This window comes from Oncorhynchus kisutch, linkage group LG2 (genome assembly GCF_002021735.2).
Source record: "Oncorhynchus kisutch isolate 150728-3 linkage group LG2, Okis_V2, whole genome shotgun sequence".
In the NCBI taxonomy this organism is placed as follows: Eukaryota; Metazoa; Chordata; class Actinopteri; order Salmoniformes; family Salmonidae; genus Oncorhynchus; species Oncorhynchus kisutch.
In genome coordinates this window covers 19,291,161-19,309,440 of record NC_034175.2, presented here as the reverse complement: position 1 = coordinate 19,309,440, position 18,280 = coordinate 19,291,161, and the positions used below count along the sequence as shown (strand labels likewise).

The window sequence follows — 18,280 nt, the reverse complement described above, 5'->3', positions numbered from 1 at the left end:
GGGACCATCAGAGGTGCACCAGTTGCATACACAGCTTGAGCAAGACATCCATCAGCATTCCTCCATTGAGTCAAAAAACTTCTGATTCCAGGAGCTGTTGCTATCGATAAGGTATCTGATTGATAATTTTCACCTTGAATAGAAGTAGAGGGACTTTTGTCAGAGGTTGCTTTTTGTGAGCGCTGAGGGAACTTGATGCACTTGGCCAGATGATTCTGCATCTTTTGTTGCATTCTTCACATATGATTTGGCACAGTATTTGCAAATGTACACAGCTATTCCTTCTACATTAGCTGCAATGAAATGTTTCCACACATCAGATAGTGCCCGTGGCATTTTCCTGTAAATATTAGAAAAAAAAGACAAAAACCCCCATACAATTTCATGTAGAGATAAATAGTTAAGCAGTTAGATTAAATACCTCCTTTGTAAGATAAATGTTTTAAAATGAAACATGTATGGAAACAGGTGAATTAACACTCCTCAGTTAGCAGGCTCAAGCAAGCTAAAACCCACATGGTAGCAAAAACTAACTAGCAGAAATTGTTAACAAGTTAGAAATGATTTAAACACACTTTGCTGTAGGCTACTATTTACTAGTTAACAAAAAAATCATATGTCATATAAAATATATTCACCCCACCCAGTATTGTAATCAAAGTTTACCAGAAAGCACGTAGTCCTTGACTCGGACAGTGTAGAAGTGTGGGCTCAATAGCATCTCATTAGTGTGCAAGATCTTGAGAATCAGCTGTACATGTGATGGAAGAGTGCACTGCACATGTGATGGAAGAATGCACTGTGCAGGCAGAGGCTTGCAATTCTATTGAATTGGGGATAGTTTAACCAAAATATGCTACAAGACCTAGAATTGCCCTGTGTGTATCCCACAAAAAAGGTTCACTGTTATAAGGTAACTTTGTTTTGATGAATTTAAGTAAAATTCCCGGCCTCAACTTCCCATTCCTGGGAAGGGTGAAAGGGGCAGATTTTTGGGTGATGACTGGACATCTCTAAGCCCTGGCTTCAGCAACATGCCCCCTCGGAGGGTGGTCATCCCATGGAATCTCTGACATCAGCTCTTTCTTTCTCCCCCTTTCTCTTTTGGTTAGCGCATGAGCAGTGTATTTGTATTCAGTGACACTACTTACCTCAGCTGGTGTCCAAGCCTTGTTCAAGACTGGAATCTCCGAGTTCATGAATGAATAGAAGATGACCAAAAGACCAGGACTAATTCAAAGGGGAAACCAGTAACAATCCTTTGTTTCCCCAAACTCTTGCACCTGTGTTGCGTTACCGTATTTGGAGAAGGGAGAACAGAGAAGATGAAAAGTTTGGTAACAGAATGGCTGTTTGCCATTGACACCAAACTAAAGCTTGTTTTGCTATGGAAAACCAATTTTTCACTAATAAACTCAAGTCAGTGGTTTTCATGGTTCAATTGGCTGACATCTCAGAAAATGTTCCAGGCTTAAGTTGTGCATTTCATAGATTTCTCTCCAATAACCAGCTTAAACAAATGTTATTTGACCAGGGAAAATGGTCCAAATCCAATTAAATACACTGCTCAAAAAGATAAAGGGAACACTTAAACAACACAATGTAACTCCAAGTCAATCACACTTCTGTGAAATCAAACTGTCCACTTAGGAAGCAACACTGATTGACAAATTTCACATGCTGTTGTGCAAATGGAATAGACAACAGGAAATTATAGGCAATTAGCAAGACACCCCCAATAAAGGAGTGGTTCTGCAGGTGGTAACCCCAGACCACTTCTCAGTTCCTATGCTTCCTGGCTGATGTTTTGGTCACTTTTGAATGCTTTCACTCTAGTGGTAGCATGAGACGGAGTCTACAACCCACACAAGTGGCTCAGGTAGTGCAGCTCATCCAGGATGGCACATCAATGCGAGCTGTGGCAAGAAGGTTTGCTGTGTCTGTCAGTGTAGTGTCCAGAGCATGGAGGCGCTACCAGGAGACAGGCCAGTACATCAGGAGACGTGGAGGAGGCCGTAGGAGGGCAACAACCCAGCAGCAGGACCGCTACCTCCGCCTTTGTGCAAGGAGGAGCACTGCCAGAGCCCTGCAAAATGACCTCCAGCAGGCCACAAATGTGCATGTGTCTGCTCAAACGGTCAGAAACAGACTCCATGAGGGTGGTATGAGGGCCCGACGTCCACAGGTGGGGGTTGTGCTTACAGCCCAACACCGTGCAGGACGTTTGGCATTTGCCAGAGAACACCAAGATTGGCAAATTCGCCACTGGCAGTCTGTGCTCTTCACAGATGAAGCAGGTTCACACTGAGCATGTGACAGAGCCTGGAGATGCCGTGGAGAACGTTCTGCTGCCTGCAACATCCTCCAGCATGACCAGTTTGGCGGTTGGTCAGTCATGGTGTGGGGTGGCATTTCTTTGGGGGGCCGCACAGCCCTCCATGTGCTCGCCAGAGGTAGCCTGACTGCCATTAGGTACCGAGATCAGATCCTCAGACCCCCTATGATCCTCAGCTCTTCAGACCCCCTATGCTGGTGCGGTTGGCCCTGGGTTCCTCCTACTGCAAGACAATGCTAGACCTCATGTGGCTGGAGTGTGTCAGAAGTTCCTGCAAGAGGAAGGCATTGATGCTATGGACTGGCCCGCCCGTTCCCCAGACCTGAATCCAATTGAGCACATGTGGGACATCATGTCTCGCTCCATCCGCCAACTCCTGGACAGTCTGGTGCAACGTGGCGTTGGTGGATGGAGCGAGACATGATGTCCCACATGCTTTAGTCCAAGTCTGGGAGGAGATCCCTCAGGAGACCATCTGCCACCTCAGCAGGAGCATGCCCAGGCGTTGTAGGGAGGTCGTACAGGCACGTGGTGGCCACACACACCACTGAGCCTCATTTTGACTTGTTTTAAGGACATTACATCAAAGTTGTAGTGTGCCTGTAGTGTGTTTTTTTCCACTTTACTTTTGAGTGTCACTCCAAATCCAGACCTCCATGGGTTGATACATTTGATTTCCATTGATAATTTTTGTGTGATTTTGTTGTCAGCACATTCACCTAATCTAAAGAAAAAAGTATTTAATAAGAATATTTCATTCATTCAGATCTAGGATGTGTTATTTTAGTGTTCCATTTTTTTTTTGAGCAGTGTATATTGATTTGGCTAAGAGCTGGAAGGCATTGAAAACCGGAGACATTAGTCTCGCCACCTGAACTAAGCACATTTACTCAACCAAACGGACGAAACATTGACGGTACAATTAGCAACACACCAATTTGCTAGCAGAACAGGAGTTTTTTTATTTCTTTTTTTTCTCCTCTCCCCCCCCCCCCCCCCCCCCCCCCCCCCCCCCCCCCCCCCAGTAAAGGCAAGATGTGGAACAGAAGCGTATGGGCAGTAGTGTCTTCTCGGCTCACATTGCTGTGTTTCTGTGCCAGTGTTGAATGGGCACTCAATGATTTGCATTGTGTTGACTACCATGGTGTTACGTTGCGTAGCATTATGTTGGGCAGCTATGTCTCTTATGATGTCCTGCGATTCGTTGCCTTGCAGTGAGTAACCTGTAATCTTTGATTGGGCTTCTTTGTCCAGGGCTCCTGCCTTTTTACATTTCTGCAGCTATGCAAAGCAAGAAGTAGGCTACTTCAGTTGAGCTGCGTTATGCTGACTTGTATAACAAGACCGTTGCTGCTGTGCGGTATGCTTAGCTGTAGTTGCAGGGTTCTGAAGCTCAGGAGGAACTGGGTAAATGGGCTTGATTTTACTTCATTCCTCCGCCAGACAAACTCGGCCGCCTCAGACGTAGCGGTGCAGTTATGTAATGAGCAAGTGGGCTCAGCTTCAGTCAGTAATCACCACATTGTTTGACTTCCTCTAGTTGTGAAGTGTCTGTACTCTGTTTAGTCACTTTATGATCTCTTGATCCTGTTTCTGACTGATCCCTGGTACATTTGACTTGCTCAGAATGAGGGACTATTAGTACAAAACAAGGAAGGCTTGGGGCTATTGCACATAAAATATATATATATAAGCTGTGGTTAATCAGGATTATTCCAATGATTAGGCTAGCCTTAAATGCTCTAAAGGTTTTCCATGTATGGTAGTAGCTTATCTGATTTATAGTCAACGGTCTAGTATGCAACTTCATAAAGTTCATAAATCAGTCAAACCAAATAGCTTAAGCTGTTGTTCCAGCGTTTATGGCCATCTCTGAGCTGCTGTGCCTCGGACTACTGTGCCATTTCCTAACCCCTCTCCACCTTTCCTCCAGCCCAGTGGCATGGGCCTACCACTGGGCAACATTTATCATCGCTGGCGCAACTCACACAGCCTCAGTTGTCTTATCAGCCCTTCTATATCATCACTCATGTTTTAGCAGTTGTGTGAGGGTGTTACACACTCACTGAGATCACAGGGAAACTTTGATTAAACTAAAATAGAACTGATTCATTTAGAGGTGTGGTCATCCATCTTGAGCATGACAATTGGGTTGTTCAATTCCCATTTCAATCTTTGGAAAATACTGACTTTAGGCTATATGTTGATGATAATGGAACAATATAATTGTAAAGCCTGAGTATCTTCAGGTATAGTGGCTAGCCTTACCGTTTTCATATTGGGCCTCAGGATCTAGCTACTCTCCCTCTCGACTGGAAAGTGAGGCTCATGTTTCACATGATGAATGACTTAGTGGGCTAAACATGAAATGGCAAGTCCTTCTGCTGTGTACTAGTGACAGGCAACAACCCTGCTCCCCCTTCACTGGAAGTGCAGATCACTCATTTTGTAAGGATGCATAGAGGGCTCACTTTAAAAAGTGACTGCCCCTAAAAAGCCTATTTTAATTTGGTCATAAAGTCAATCTGGTCCAAAACTGAGATTTTAAAGGAAAAGATTGTATGTCACAGAATAAAGGGTACTGTAACAGTTTTCCTTGGGTTGAGTTTATTTCAATCCTGTACACAGCTGGCAGGACCCAAGCAATCATCAATTAGGTACGTGTAGCTGCTCGAGCCCCCTTCGTAATGCCCATGGTCAATTTGGTTTGACATTCGATAGTCCCCAACTAACACCATAGGGATATCAGTAAATTACATAACGTAGACAATTATTTTAAAATGTCAGTAGCTCCCAATTTTAATGACTTAACCTCAAATGAACTTTGTATAAAAATGCATATACAAATATTGAGGCATTAAATGAGACAACTAAAAGATGCGCAACAAGAAAATATTGTCCCATTTACATTGTGTAATCTATTGACGGTGCGTAACTAGCCCCAGATATGGGCTATCCAATGTCAAACCAACATTGCCACAGTTCACACCAGCCTGCTTATTGACTAAAGAAGTTGGCTAGCACTAACTAACCGAGGCAACTTCAAGACACGACCTGGTTAAACTGTTTTAAGTTCTGTACAAATGCCTGGCACGTGGGAAAACACCCACATTAAACCACCCACCAAGACAACTCTACTTTGGCTTCAGTCATGGCCGTTGCGTGTAATGACCAAGTCGCTAAACAAAGCCAAATCAGGAAGTTGAACCTTTAATAGTAGCCCCAAAATGGGGTCTGTTTGCTTAACGAGGTTCTGATTACATCTATGTAAAGGGTTGGCAGAGGTCACAAATTCTGAAATATCGGTCATTCCAGACCTGTGCATCCATCTTAGCAGTAGGCCTACCAGTTTATGACTGCCTTGTGGATACTTGATACTCCCTATGTGCACTACCACAGGCTATGCAGATTTATCATGAAAGAGTGCCTGGTACAGCTGGACCTAATTTATTGTCCAGGCTTGATGGAAGTTGGAGCAGGATGTCTTGTAGGCCTTGATAGGCAAGGTTTTCTAAGTGATGGAGTTATAGTGGAGCAAGTGCAAAAAACACATCTAGGGCTTGGTGTAAGCCTACTTAAGTAATGTAGGGCATATTGAGTAACCTTACATGAATGCACAATGTGACATGGCAAAGCATTTGGAGCAGTCCCGCCCTTAATAAGTAGACTATAGCCTAGTCTCTCGGTCTTGTTGTGCTAAACATTTATCTTAGGCTAGATTACTTCCTATCATATCTGACTCAGTTTAAAGCAGTGGTTCTATATACCTATTCCTGTTCAGAATGATATCACTAGTATTCTTCTGTGGCTCTCGGCTGCTGTGATGGCAGCTCTCTGGTTTTAGCTGGCTCACCACCCCAGGTTATGTAGCTATGTGTTAGACCAACATGGCCCCAAACTACATGCCAAGGAGGCCTCCGCTGTTTCAGTGACTAATAATTTAGTGTCATGATTTCAGGCCATGCCTCTTTTGGGTCCAATTTATCATTCAAATTGTGGTAGGCAGCACTATCCTTTTTTTCAAATTTCAATTGATTCAGTGTTTGATTTTTAGGTTTCTACTAGTCTCTTGTGACAATAAAAAAAAACATTAAAATGTCTGTCAGGAGACTGGGATATGAAGGATAGTGTGGAACAATTCTTCTGTTGCGCCTGTTTTGTGAAACGGTTTATTTGGAAGAATCACGATTTTTGAAAGGGTTCACCTACACCAGACCATACATTATTTTGAATTTCGGAACAGGAGGGTATATTTGGCCCATAGGCTTGCAAAGTGAGATAGTGAGGTTGGGGTGGGAAGCTACCAAACAGGATCTGTTTCTCGCACTAGTCCAACATCTCCCCGTCCTCCACCTAGAACCGAATGGAGTAGCTGGCCAGAGATTCTGGGTTGCTGACATTTAACTTTGTACTAACCTGTTAGCCCAAGTCAGATTAGCACCGCATTGACTGTGCTTACACTCAACTCTCGTTTCTCCTAAATCACTTGCAGTAGGCCTGTTCTTCACATGCTTAAATTAGACTTCTCAGTCTCGTGGAAGTCTCTGTTTTGGTTAGCCTGCAGTTGTTTCACTGCTGGAAGCCTATACTGTAATGGAGGTTGTCTCTCCATCCCTTGTTTACCTCCATGAATCTTCCAGGGGCCCACACAATGGCTGCAGCAGGCCGTGTTGACCATGTCTGCTTCAGTGATCCAGGCCTCTCCCAGGCTCAGCACCCATGTGCTAGCAGCAGCTCCCATTATGTAACCTTTCAGACAAAAGCATGGCCGGCCTGCACACACAACTGACTGCTCTGTGCTGGCAACACGGCCATTATGCTAGTCAGGCCATCGCTTAGGTGTGTCTCTCACAAAACCTAAACTTGAATGAAACTATTTTTGGGAAATTCTGACAGTTTCAACCCCGGAGCGCTTACGTTGCTGTCAATACTTGCAGACACAACATTGACATTAATTTGTTGTCTTTGTCGGTTTATCACCCAAGCAGCTGTCAACTAATAATTTAGTAGGACCCTTCCCTAGTTTTGTGGACCTCACCCCATTGTCAGGAGCTCCTGCTGGTTGATGCGTCAGAAGCTGAGTGCGTTCACAGGAATGGCTGATGTTAGAGGCTGGGAATAACAAAGTCCTTTCACTGGTCTGTCAGCGTACATTCTGTCCACAGAGCGACACATTACCAACAGGCATTGGCACTAGCTTGTCCGTTGATACATCATTATTTGCAGTACTTAGTTTGCTCAACTCCCAGCAGTAGGTGTAATAGTGTCTCACACCAATCAGGTCATAAAATGATCTTTATGAGATGCAGTAAAGTCAACACAACAAGAGGCTTTGTATGGCAGCCAGGCCCTAGGAAGATATTGTGTTGCTGGCTTCTGCTTCTCTCACTAGTGTAAACACTAACCTACCTCCAGGGCCAGAAGTACTTGTCCACTCAACTCAACACCTATCTCTTTTGAATTCTGAGTATACTCACACAGCCTCTTGTCAACAGTGCCTTCTGAAAGTATTCAGACCCCTTTTCCACGTTTTGTTACATTAAAGTCTTATTCTAAAATTGATTCCTAAAATCCTCAGCAATCTACTGAAAATACCCAATGATGACAAAGTGAAAACAGGTTTTTAGAATCCTTTATATATGTAAATATTCAGACCCTTTGCTATGAGACTCAAAATTGAGCTCAGGTGCATCCTGTTTCCATTGATCATCAGTCCACCTGTGATAAATTCTATTGATTTGGAAGGGCACACACCTGACTATATATATAAGGTCCCAAAGTTGACAGTGCATGTCTGAGCAAAAACCAAGCTATGATGCCGAAGAAATTGTCCATAGAGCTCCGAGCCAGGATTGTGTCGAAGCACAGATCTGGGGAAGGGTACCAAAAAATGTCTGCAGCATTGAAGATCCACAAGAACACAGTGGCCTCCATCATTCTTAAATGGAAGAACTTTGGAACCACCAAGACTCTTCCTAGATCTAGTCGCCCGGTCAAACTGAGCAGTCAAGGGAGAAGGGCCTTGGTCAGGGATTGTGACCAAGAATCCGATGGTCATTCTGACAGAGCTCCAGAGTTCCTCTGTGCAGATGGGAAAACCTTCCAGAAGGACAACCATCTCTGTAGCCCTCCACAAATCAGGCCTTTATGGTAGAGTGGCCAGACGGAAGCCATCCTGCTCTAAAAGGCACATGAAAACCTGCTTTGAGTTTGCCAAAAGGCACCTAAAGACTCTCAGACCATGAGAAACAACATTCTCTGGTTTGATGAAACCAAGATTGAATTCTTTGTCCTGAATGCCAAGCGTCACGTCTGGAGGAAACATGGCACCATCCCTACAGTGCATCATGGATATCCCCATGCTGTGGGGATATTTTTCAGTGGCATGGACTGGAAGATCGAGTTGGAAGGTTCACCTTCCAACAGGACAACAACCCTAAGCACACAGCCAAGACAATGCAGAAGTGGCTTGAGTAGCCAGAGCCTGGACTTGAACCCGATCAACATCTCTGGAGAGAGCTGAAAATAGCTGTGCAGCAACTCTCCCCAATTCAACCTGAACGCTTGAGAGGATCTGCAGAGAAGAGTGTTAGATACTCCCAAAATACATATGTGCCAAGCTTGTAGCGTCATACCAAGAAGACTCAGTGCTGTAATCACTGCCAAAAGTGCTGAGTAAAGGGTCTGAATACTTGTTAATGTGTTATTTCAGTTTAATATATTTTATGCATTAGCAAACATTTCTAAAAACCTGGTTTTGGTTTGTCATTATTGGGTATTGTGTGTAGATTGAGTAAAATGTAAAAAATGTTTAATCGATTTTAGAATAAGGCTGTAATGTAGCAAAATGTGGAAAAGTCAAGGGGTCTGAATATTTTCCAAATGCACTGTATAGTTTTGTTGAAGGGTAGGCTGGCCCCTATCCACAGCGGCTTTGGGAAAAGACACGAGATGTGAACGTCAGTGAATTGCTACACCGCAAGTGTGTTGGAGACCCTGCAGAGAAGTCTTTTTCTCTCTTTTTTTGTGGCTGAAATTGGAACGAGGGCACTGGAAATTCACTGGTTTAGAAAGACCTTTTGTCCTGTTGCCTTTCTTATCTTGCCTGCCAGTGTGCCTTTGTTGTAAGGAGGGGAGAGCGAGTGAGGCTGGGTCAAGAGAGCGAGAGAGGGATGGGTGTAAAAAAGAAAGAAAGAACTCATGATTCATCAGGTGCCGTGGTGAGGAGTTCACTGAGGCATGGGTGGGGCTAGATGACTGCAGGTAACAAGGACAGTAGTCCAGTCACAGCTTGAAGCTTGAACTTCACTATCTCAAATTCATAACATAACATGAGAGGTGGAACATTTGACCATTTAGGAGGATAGAAGGGAAATGGGGTTTTAGACTCTAAGATGTACACTAGGGTACCAAAGGAATTTGAATTACTGCTTTAGGCAGTGTATGCTCAAAGAGAGCATAATCTCAATTCAGATATCTATACTGAACGAAAAATATAAACGCAACATGCAAACATTTCGAAGGTTTTACAGAGTTACAGTTCATATAAGGAAATCAGTCAATTGAAAAAAAATACATTTGGCCCCAGTCTATGGATTTCACATGACTGGGCAGGGGTGTAGCCACGGGGGGAGCCAGGCCCAGTCAATCAGAATTTGTTTCCCCCCACAAAATGGCATTATTACAGCCAGAAATACTCTTCAGCACCTCCGTCAGGCGATCCCGCAGGTGAAGAAGCCAAATGTGGAGGTCCTGCGGTTGCTAAGCTGGCTGGAAATACTACCAAATTTTCTAAAATGACATGCTTATGGTAGAGAAATTAACATTAAATTGTCAGGCAACAGCTCTTGTGGACATTCCTGCAGTCAGCATGCTAATTGCACGCTTCCTCAATTTGAGTGTGTGGCATTATGTTCTTGATATGCCACACCTGCTGGGTGGATGGATTATCTTGGCTAAGAAGAAATGCTCACAAACAGTGAAGTAAACACATTTGTGCATAAAATCTTAGAGAAATAAGGTTTTTGTATGGAACTTTTCTGGGATTTTTTATTTCAGCCCATGAAACATGGGACCAACAGTTTGCATGTTGTGTTTTATATATTTGCTAAATGTATTATAGGTCACATTGGCACAGTGCTTAAAGCCAAACACTAGGCTACCTTATGGACTGAGATGTTGACACTAGAAGCCCATCTTATTTCTGTCAGGGACATTTCCAGTCATCCTTGCACTTGTATTGATTGCCCTCTGCATCTCTCCTTTCAATAGCCCATCTGCAGAAAATGTATTGTTCCCCAGTCTCGATTGGGGGTCATCATTGCTATTTTCTACACTGAAAACCTATCACACTTACCATAGTAAAATGACATTTTGCCTGATCCAGCAATGCCTCTTTTCAGCAATGTGATTTCTATTACCCATGGAATGCTGCAGTTTTGGACTTTTTCTAAACCCTGGTCATCGTTTGAGACTTCTTTGTGCCCTGTAGTTTGGAGGTTCACTGACTGAGCCATGGTTTCTTAAAGGGAAGGCTCGCCTCCAACTGAAGGCGAGTTCAATAGTGTCCTTGTGTAGAGCTTTTCTATCTTATGTCTGGCCTTAAATGTTTGCCAACTTTATAATTGAGCTGTCAAGGTTCCCTAATTCAATGCTAGTACTTTTTGCAATTAGCATTTTTCTGTGGAGCTTTTTGTAAAGCATTCTTTATTGCCCATCGTGATAGGAGTGACGGCCAGTTAACTGAATCTGTGGCTGTGCACAATAGCACAAGTAAAGATTTGCTATTAGGAGTGTGGTGTATAGGTAGAAAACAGAGACCCATCTGCGTCATCCCAACATGTTATCTTGTTGCCATGATTCAATGCAAATGTGATCACCTTTGTGTAACGGCTCGGTGAGCAGCCTACCACAACAGTGGTCATGGGTGAGTGAGACATGGCCAGGCAGAAGGGTCAACTGGAAAATAATTTTCCACAGAGGTGTTGCCCTTTACAAAAACAGGCTTCCACATGGGCACTATGAAAGGGTCAGTGGGGTTATGGTCCATCTTTTTTTTTGTGTGTTAGCTGTTAAGATTACATTTAACACACTTGAATCATTTTTCCTGGCCCTATAACGTTACATTTCACAATACCTGCCTGCTGTACAAATGGATCATAGTTTGATGCCAGTTCAGGTTTACATTTTCATCCGTTTTTGCTTCTTTTTGATTCTATTTAGGTTTGGCTGGACGTGTAAGGCAAGTTGAAGAGTCCCCCTTCCCCCTGGTCCAGTGGTCTTGTTGGGGAGGGCGGATCCCCTGTTTGTTTTTTTTCCCGACCCTGATGCCGCCCTGTAAATTCATGATCACATGACCTTGGATATGGACGCAGTCCTGTCCGACTTTGTACGTTCCACTGGAGCCGAACCAGGACTAGCCAGAGACCTGCTAGAGGGTGAGTTGCAAGGCATTCTGGGGTAAAATAGAAGGTTTTATGGACAACTGCTAGTGAGGGGTATACATTGAGCAGTGCACCTCCCAGTTAGAGCTGTTGGTTAGGTAAGCTATCATGTAAAAGGAGGAAGTTAAATCCAGAAGAGACTCAACTCTTGTTGCCTAGCAGCAGCACAAGTTGCAGGTAAGAATATGGGTTCAAAATGTAATGCACTGCAGTAGCTATACGGTGGTGAGAGACAAGATGTGCTCAAAATTCAAGTATTTACTCAAGCAATGGAATGTGTCAGTGGCCTTTACATAACAGTCGCTATGGTTTTGACATATGGTAAATATTTATACTAATGACTGTTGAGTGGATCTGACTTTTATAGAATGCGTTGGCTTTTTCGGTCAGGTTTGACTTGTCCTTTCCATTTGCAGGGAAGAACTGGGATCTCACCGCTGCCCTCAGTGACTTTGAACAGCTGCGACAAGTGCATGCTGGGAACCTGTCGTATTCTTTTGCTGAGGAGAGGACGTACCCAGGCCCGGAGAAGGAGATGGCCAGAGTGGGGCGCCCCCTTCTTCACCGTCAAGAGGAGGTGCTGCAAGGTGAAAACAGTGGTAATTTAAAAAATATATATATATTTTGGGCATAATGTCACTTATTTACAACCACTTATCTGTTGTCCTCTTGTTCTCCTCATTGTGATAAACTAGATCCCTCTCCTTTTGTTTTGTTAGTTCACTTTTTATTTTTGTCAATTTTCTCAAGTCAGCCTTCCTTGTATACTTCCCCCTTGTCCAATTTCTCTTTCCTACCCCTTCCCACAACTAACCTAAACTCCTCTTTCTCTCTTGTGGTACCTCCCTCCGCAGCCACAGAGAAGCGTCTATCGAGAGGCATCTCCCATGCCAGCTCTACCATCGTGTCCCTGGCACGGTCACACGTCTCCAGTACGGGCAACTGTAGTAGTGAGCCCCTTCTGGACACGCCTCTGTGCACATTCCAGCTGCCCGACCTCACCGTGTACCGGGACGACTTTCGTGGCTTCATCGAGAGGGACCTCATCGAGCAATCTATGATGGTGGCCCTAGAGCACGCCGGTGAGTTTAACTGCACGGGTCCCACTGCTGCCACCAATTACAAATAAATGACTTTATTCACTTCTGAGGCAATCTTGTTAATTGTGTCATGCTGGTGTCCGTCTACACCATAGCTTCTCAGTACTAGACGTGCATGCTGAATTGTTTTTAGTGTGAATGAAACCGCGAGTGCCTGTTCTGTTTACATTAAGGCCGACTCAATTGGTGGACACGGGTGGGACCTAACTGTCAGAGTCTATTGCCATTGGCGACGAGTGGGGACGGAAACTGCCTGTTACATGCAGCGTCATTGGGTGAGTGTCATAGCCTTTCAAACAAGATCCAAATCTAACGTGTTAGGTCATACTCTGCTAAGTCAATCAATGATGAGAGCTTCATTGTTAGCTGAAGTAAGCCCTTGAATAATTGTGGTACACATTATAGCTAAGCGTCAGTGTCCTACTGGAGAGGATTAGCCCAGAGCAGTTAATTAGGATCCAATTGAGGTGTAAGCATTGTAGCTAAAATGCCTTGTAATCCATCCTTAGAATTTGGGCTTTATTTGTGATATTCCTGAAGCTACAGCCCATAATGGCACACTAGGCTAATTAAGAACACAACTCTCACATCAAACAACTTGCCTTTTGCCTTGAGTAAGGTTTGGATGTAACCACTGGTTTTCCTTTCTTTGAGATGGTGTTGTTTATACTATGTGCCTGTACGGCCTTGCAGGTATGTGGGGCTTTCATGACCGTGACCTGATGCTGCGGAAGTCTCTGTATGCACTGATGGACCACGGCCAGGAGAGGGAGTCGCTGAGACGCAGGTGGAGGTGGCAGCAGACCCTGCAGAACAAAGAGGTGGGGGATTCACTAGGTTGGATCCATGTGAAACTTAGTCCAAGGGATTGTTTACAGTCCAAACTTCCATTTCAGTGTATTGAAGTGTGTGTGTGTGTGTGTGTGTGTGTCCACAGTCTGGTCTGGTGTACACAGAGGAGGAGTGGCAGAAGGAGTGGAATGAGCTGCTAAAACTGGCCTCCAGTGAACCTAGGATACACTACAGCACCAATGGCAGCAATGGGTAAGACCGGTCTCTGACACCTCTCGCACGCATTATTTATGTTAAGTATGTATACTATTATATTAAGTTTGAGGCATGCCAAATGGAGTTATGGCCCATCAGGAGCCTCTGTTTTGGAACAAAGACTAAGATAGTAAGAGGAAAATGTTAGATAGTGGCTACCTATGTCACATCCTGCGTGTTTCCTGATCTGACCCCGTTCGTTTCCTATGTGCAGGACGGAGTCATCAGAGGAGCCTGTGTACGAGAGTCTGGAGGAGTTCCATGTGTTTGTCCTGGCCCATGTCTTGAGGAGGCCCATAGTAGTGGTGGCAGACACCATGCTCAGGGACTCTGGAGGAGAGGGTAAGGTGACATATTTTGATATTACCAATTTGTCCGCCTTACATCCATAAGCTGTACTTTATGAACTTTAGTGTTGTAACTGATTGTGATGTTTTATGCTGAATGTTGTTCTCCTCCTCCTTCCTTCCCTCGCCAGCTTTTGCCCCAATCCCATTCGGAGGGATCTATCTGCCCCTGGAGGTGCCAGCTGCCAAGTGCCATCGTTCGCCCTTAGTGCTGGCGTACGACCAGGCCCACTTCTCTGCCCTCGTCTCCATGGAGCAGAAGGACGGCTCGAAAGAGCAAGGTAATGTTACGTGTTCATCATCCTCTTAGCTACCTATTACAACAAAACCACGTTTCATAGTGAAGTGGACCACATGAATGTATACCTCACCAAGGTCGAAATTAGAGGAACTGCACATCAATCATAGTCCCAAAATGGACTAACAGGGGTATCTGTGACATCTGATTTCTTTGTAATATTTGAAGTTTTGGTTTCAAGTAATTCCCTTGACTGACAGTGTTTAGTTTGTAAAGTATCACTCACTTGACACTCCGACTGAAGAGTAGCATTCTGATCTCACAACATCAGTCAAACACTCACGCAGAAGTTGGCTAGCTTGTTAGTTACTTCCAGACACAAATGAGAGAACACCTCCCTCTGACCATTTTACTCACCCTAGAAAAGCTGGTTAGACTTCTCTTATCAAGAAGGGTTAATGACTGTAACAATAAAACATTTTTAGCCAGTCTTTACTGAAACATGTCAACTGGGTGTATGTCATTTGTAAATTCCTCAATTATTCTGCACTCTGGGTCTCTCAAACCAGAGTACTAATTGGAGTAGATTGCCAGTGTTTACGAACTCACCCCATGACCAACATCAAAGTACGCCTCCAAGACACGAATCTAGTCTTTTCAGTTGCATTCTTAATGAGGCATAGAAATTGGCCATTACGTTCCCTCTTTAATTAGTACTTTGCATCAGTTGAATGCCAATTGCTGGATTGAAGAATGCTTTTAATTTTACTTTGAACATTTTTGCTCCCTCTCCCCCACAGTTGTGATCCCTCTCACTGACTCAGAACACAAAATGCTGCCTGTACACTTTGCAGTGGACCCTGGGAAGGACTGGGAATGGGGCAAGGATGACACGGACAATGTCATGTTGGCAAGGTATGATCTGACTCATTGCACTTCAAATTGGGTCTGCATTACCCCCTCCAAAAACACACACGCAGTCACTATGTCCTCGTAGGACCTAATATCCTGTATTGGCCCCTGCTCCAGATTAGAGAAATGCTCGTCAGTCAGAGTGAGATTAGCTCTAAATGCCTTCTATGATTGGAACAAGGGGGAATACAGAAATAGCCTGAAATAAAAATAACTGGATATTTATTCCACAGGATTAAGATTTGCGGTTGTTTCAATTGGAATGGTGTACAAAAATAACTTAAATGGAATTAACACAGTACCTTCAGAAAGCATTCAAACTCCTTGACTTTTTACACATTTTGTAGCGGAATTATGTTTTTATACATTTTTACTAATTAATAAAAAAATGAAACGTTAAAATGTCTTTGGCCAGTAAGTATTCAACCCCTTTGTTATGGCAACCCTAAATAAGTTCAGGAGGAAACAACATGTTGCAATAATAGTGTTTAACATGATTTTTGAATGACTACCTCATCTCTGTACCCCACACATACAATTATCTCTTAGGTCTCTTAGTCGAGCAGTGAATTTCAAACACAGATTCAACCACAAAGACCAGGGACATTTTTCAATGCCTTGCGAAGAAGAACGCCTTATGGTAGATACATTTTTTTTTTTTTGATAAAAAAAGAGGCAGACATTGAATACCCCTTTGAGCATGGTGAAGTTATTAATTACACTTCGGATGGTTTGTCAATACACCCAGTGACTTCTCCGTTGCCAGAGAAGAAGGAAACCGCTCAGGGATTTCACTAGGAGGCCAATGGTGACTTTAAGACCGTTAAAGTTTAATGGCTGTGACAGAACTGAGGACGGATCAACAACATTGTAGTTATTCCACAATAGTGCTGAGCGATTGGTCCTTTTTTAGGTCGTTTTGGTTTGATTATATAAAAATAATAATGTCTTGATTATTTGGGTTGAATAAAACAATGAATAAAAGTCCCATGATGGTAGTGCACTGTCCATTACTGCTTATCATTTATTCACATGACTTTAATAATATTTCAGTTGTGTATATTACATTTATTTTATGGCTTTATTTCATTCGAAGTCCTCATCTCTGTAGAGCTGCTGTCTGACAAAATCCCAATTTGTTTTAGTTCTTCAAAGGCATACTTTTATGACTCCTGTATTTTCAGGTAGAGATAGAAAGCAGCTGTTGCTTCGTTAGTTATGTCCCATCACAATCAAATATTCGTGTTTCTTCTGTAGCAGGCATAAAAGAAAGACAGGAAAAGTAGATGTGCAATGGATTATGGTCATTGTAGTTAATTACCACATTTAAGGTTCCAAAATATGTAAAATATTTGTCTGCTGGAAACTACAACTCACTACATCGCACAGTTCAGGATGGATCAGATTTATCTCTAGAGAAACTGCAATGTGCTCATTGAGCTCACGGGGGAAAAATGGATTTCAAATAATTGAACCAACAACACAATTAGTTATTAAAAATAAAAAAAAATAAAACTTGTATTTAATTTCTCAGCACTACTCCCTTATACTAAACTAAATTGCAGAGTGAAAAGAAGGATGACTATATAGAATACAAATATTCTAAAACATGCATCCTGTTTACAAAAAGGCACTAAAGTAAAACTGCAAAGAAATGAACTTTATGTCCTGAATTCGAAGCATTATGTTTGGGGCAAATCCAACAACACATCACTGAGTACCGCTCTTCATATTTTCAAGCATGGTGGTGGCTGCATCCTATTATGGGTATGCTGGTATTCAGCAAGAACAATTTAGTTATTTAGGATAAAAAGAAACAGAATAGAGCTAAGCACAGGCAAAATCCTAGAGGAAAACCTGCTTCAGTTTGCTTTCCAACAGACACTGGTAGAGAAATTCACCTTTTAGCATTCACCTTTTAGCAGGACAATAACCTAAAACAAGGCCAAATATACACTGGAGCTGCTTACCAAGATAACATTGAATGTCAGTTACAGTTTTGACTTAAATCAGCTTGAATATCTATGGCAATACTTGAAAAAGGCTGTCTATCAATGATCAACAACCAACTTGACAGATCTTGAAGAATAAACGAATAAAATGTGCAAATATTGTACAATCCAGGTGTGCAAGGCTCTTAGAGACTTCCCCAGAAAGACTCACGGATGTAATCGCTGCCTAAGGTGATTCTAACATGTATTGACTCGGGTGTGAATACTTTACGGAAATAAATTAGCAAACATTTCTAAAAACATGGGGTATACCATTGAGGTATTGTGTGTGGATGGGTGTGATTATTTAATCCATTTTGAATTCAGGCTGAAACACAACAAAATGTAGAATAAGTCAAGGTGTATGAATACTTTCTGAAGGCACTGTACATAGTTTGTCAAATGAATTATAGAACAATTTGTATGGGGAATTAGAATTTCAGCTCTACACAATTATGCATTCATGTTGGCTACATTTCTGACACAGTATTTATCCATTATCAAAGGTTACATAGTTTCAAGTGAGCCGTTTGGGCCTCAAGACTTGAACAGATGCCACGCCATTAGCCTAGTTTGAATAACTGTCATGTTTCCAGACATCACTTATGTAGCCTAGTTCTTATTTCCCTTTCTCTAAATGATGCATGTAATATTCTGGGAAGCAGCCCTTTCTCTAAATGTTTCACCCAACATGGTGTTACTGTTAGGGGCACGACAAGGTGATTTCACACTCCGTTTTGAACTTTGACCTGTCTTCCTCCCTCAGTGTGACCCTGTCCCTGGAGGCAAAGCTCCAGCTGCTACACAGCTACATGACTGTCACCTGGCTGCCCCTGCCCTGTGAGGTATCTTTCCTGTTCTCATTCG

The 18,280-nt window shown here is 43.1% G+C and overlaps 1 protein-coding gene across 2 annotated transcripts in view; it reads left to right on the top strand.

Moving 5' to 3' along the window:
* Positions 1-18,280, top strand: part of LOC109903705 (OTU domain-containing protein 7B-like) — a 35,626-nt gene that overhangs the window by 9,833 nt on the left and 7,513 nt on the right. Inside the window, exons 2-11 of one of the 2 annotated variants that reach the window (XM_031789888.1) lie at positions 11,558-11,772; positions 12,195-12,365; positions 12,633-12,860; positions 13,052-13,153; positions 13,572-13,699; positions 13,816-13,922; positions 14,140-14,267; positions 14,404-14,553; positions 15,311-15,425; positions 18,180-18,258. In XM_031789888.1, coding sequence (XP_031645748.1) covers positions 11,688-11,772; positions 12,195-12,365; positions 12,633-12,860; positions 13,052-13,153; positions 13,572-13,699; positions 13,816-13,922; positions 14,140-14,267; positions 14,404-14,553; positions 15,311-15,425; positions 18,180-18,258 — 1,293 coding nt within the window. In that variant the 5' untranslated portion in view covers positions 11,558-11,687. Of the gene's footprint in view, positions 1-11,557; positions 11,773-12,194; positions 12,378-12,632; positions 12,861-13,051; positions 13,154-13,571; positions 13,700-13,815; positions 13,923-14,139; positions 14,268-14,403; positions 14,554-15,310; positions 15,426-18,179; positions 18,259-18,280 lie in introns of both variants that reach the window. The other variant, XM_020500576.2, reaches the window with a different exon arrangement.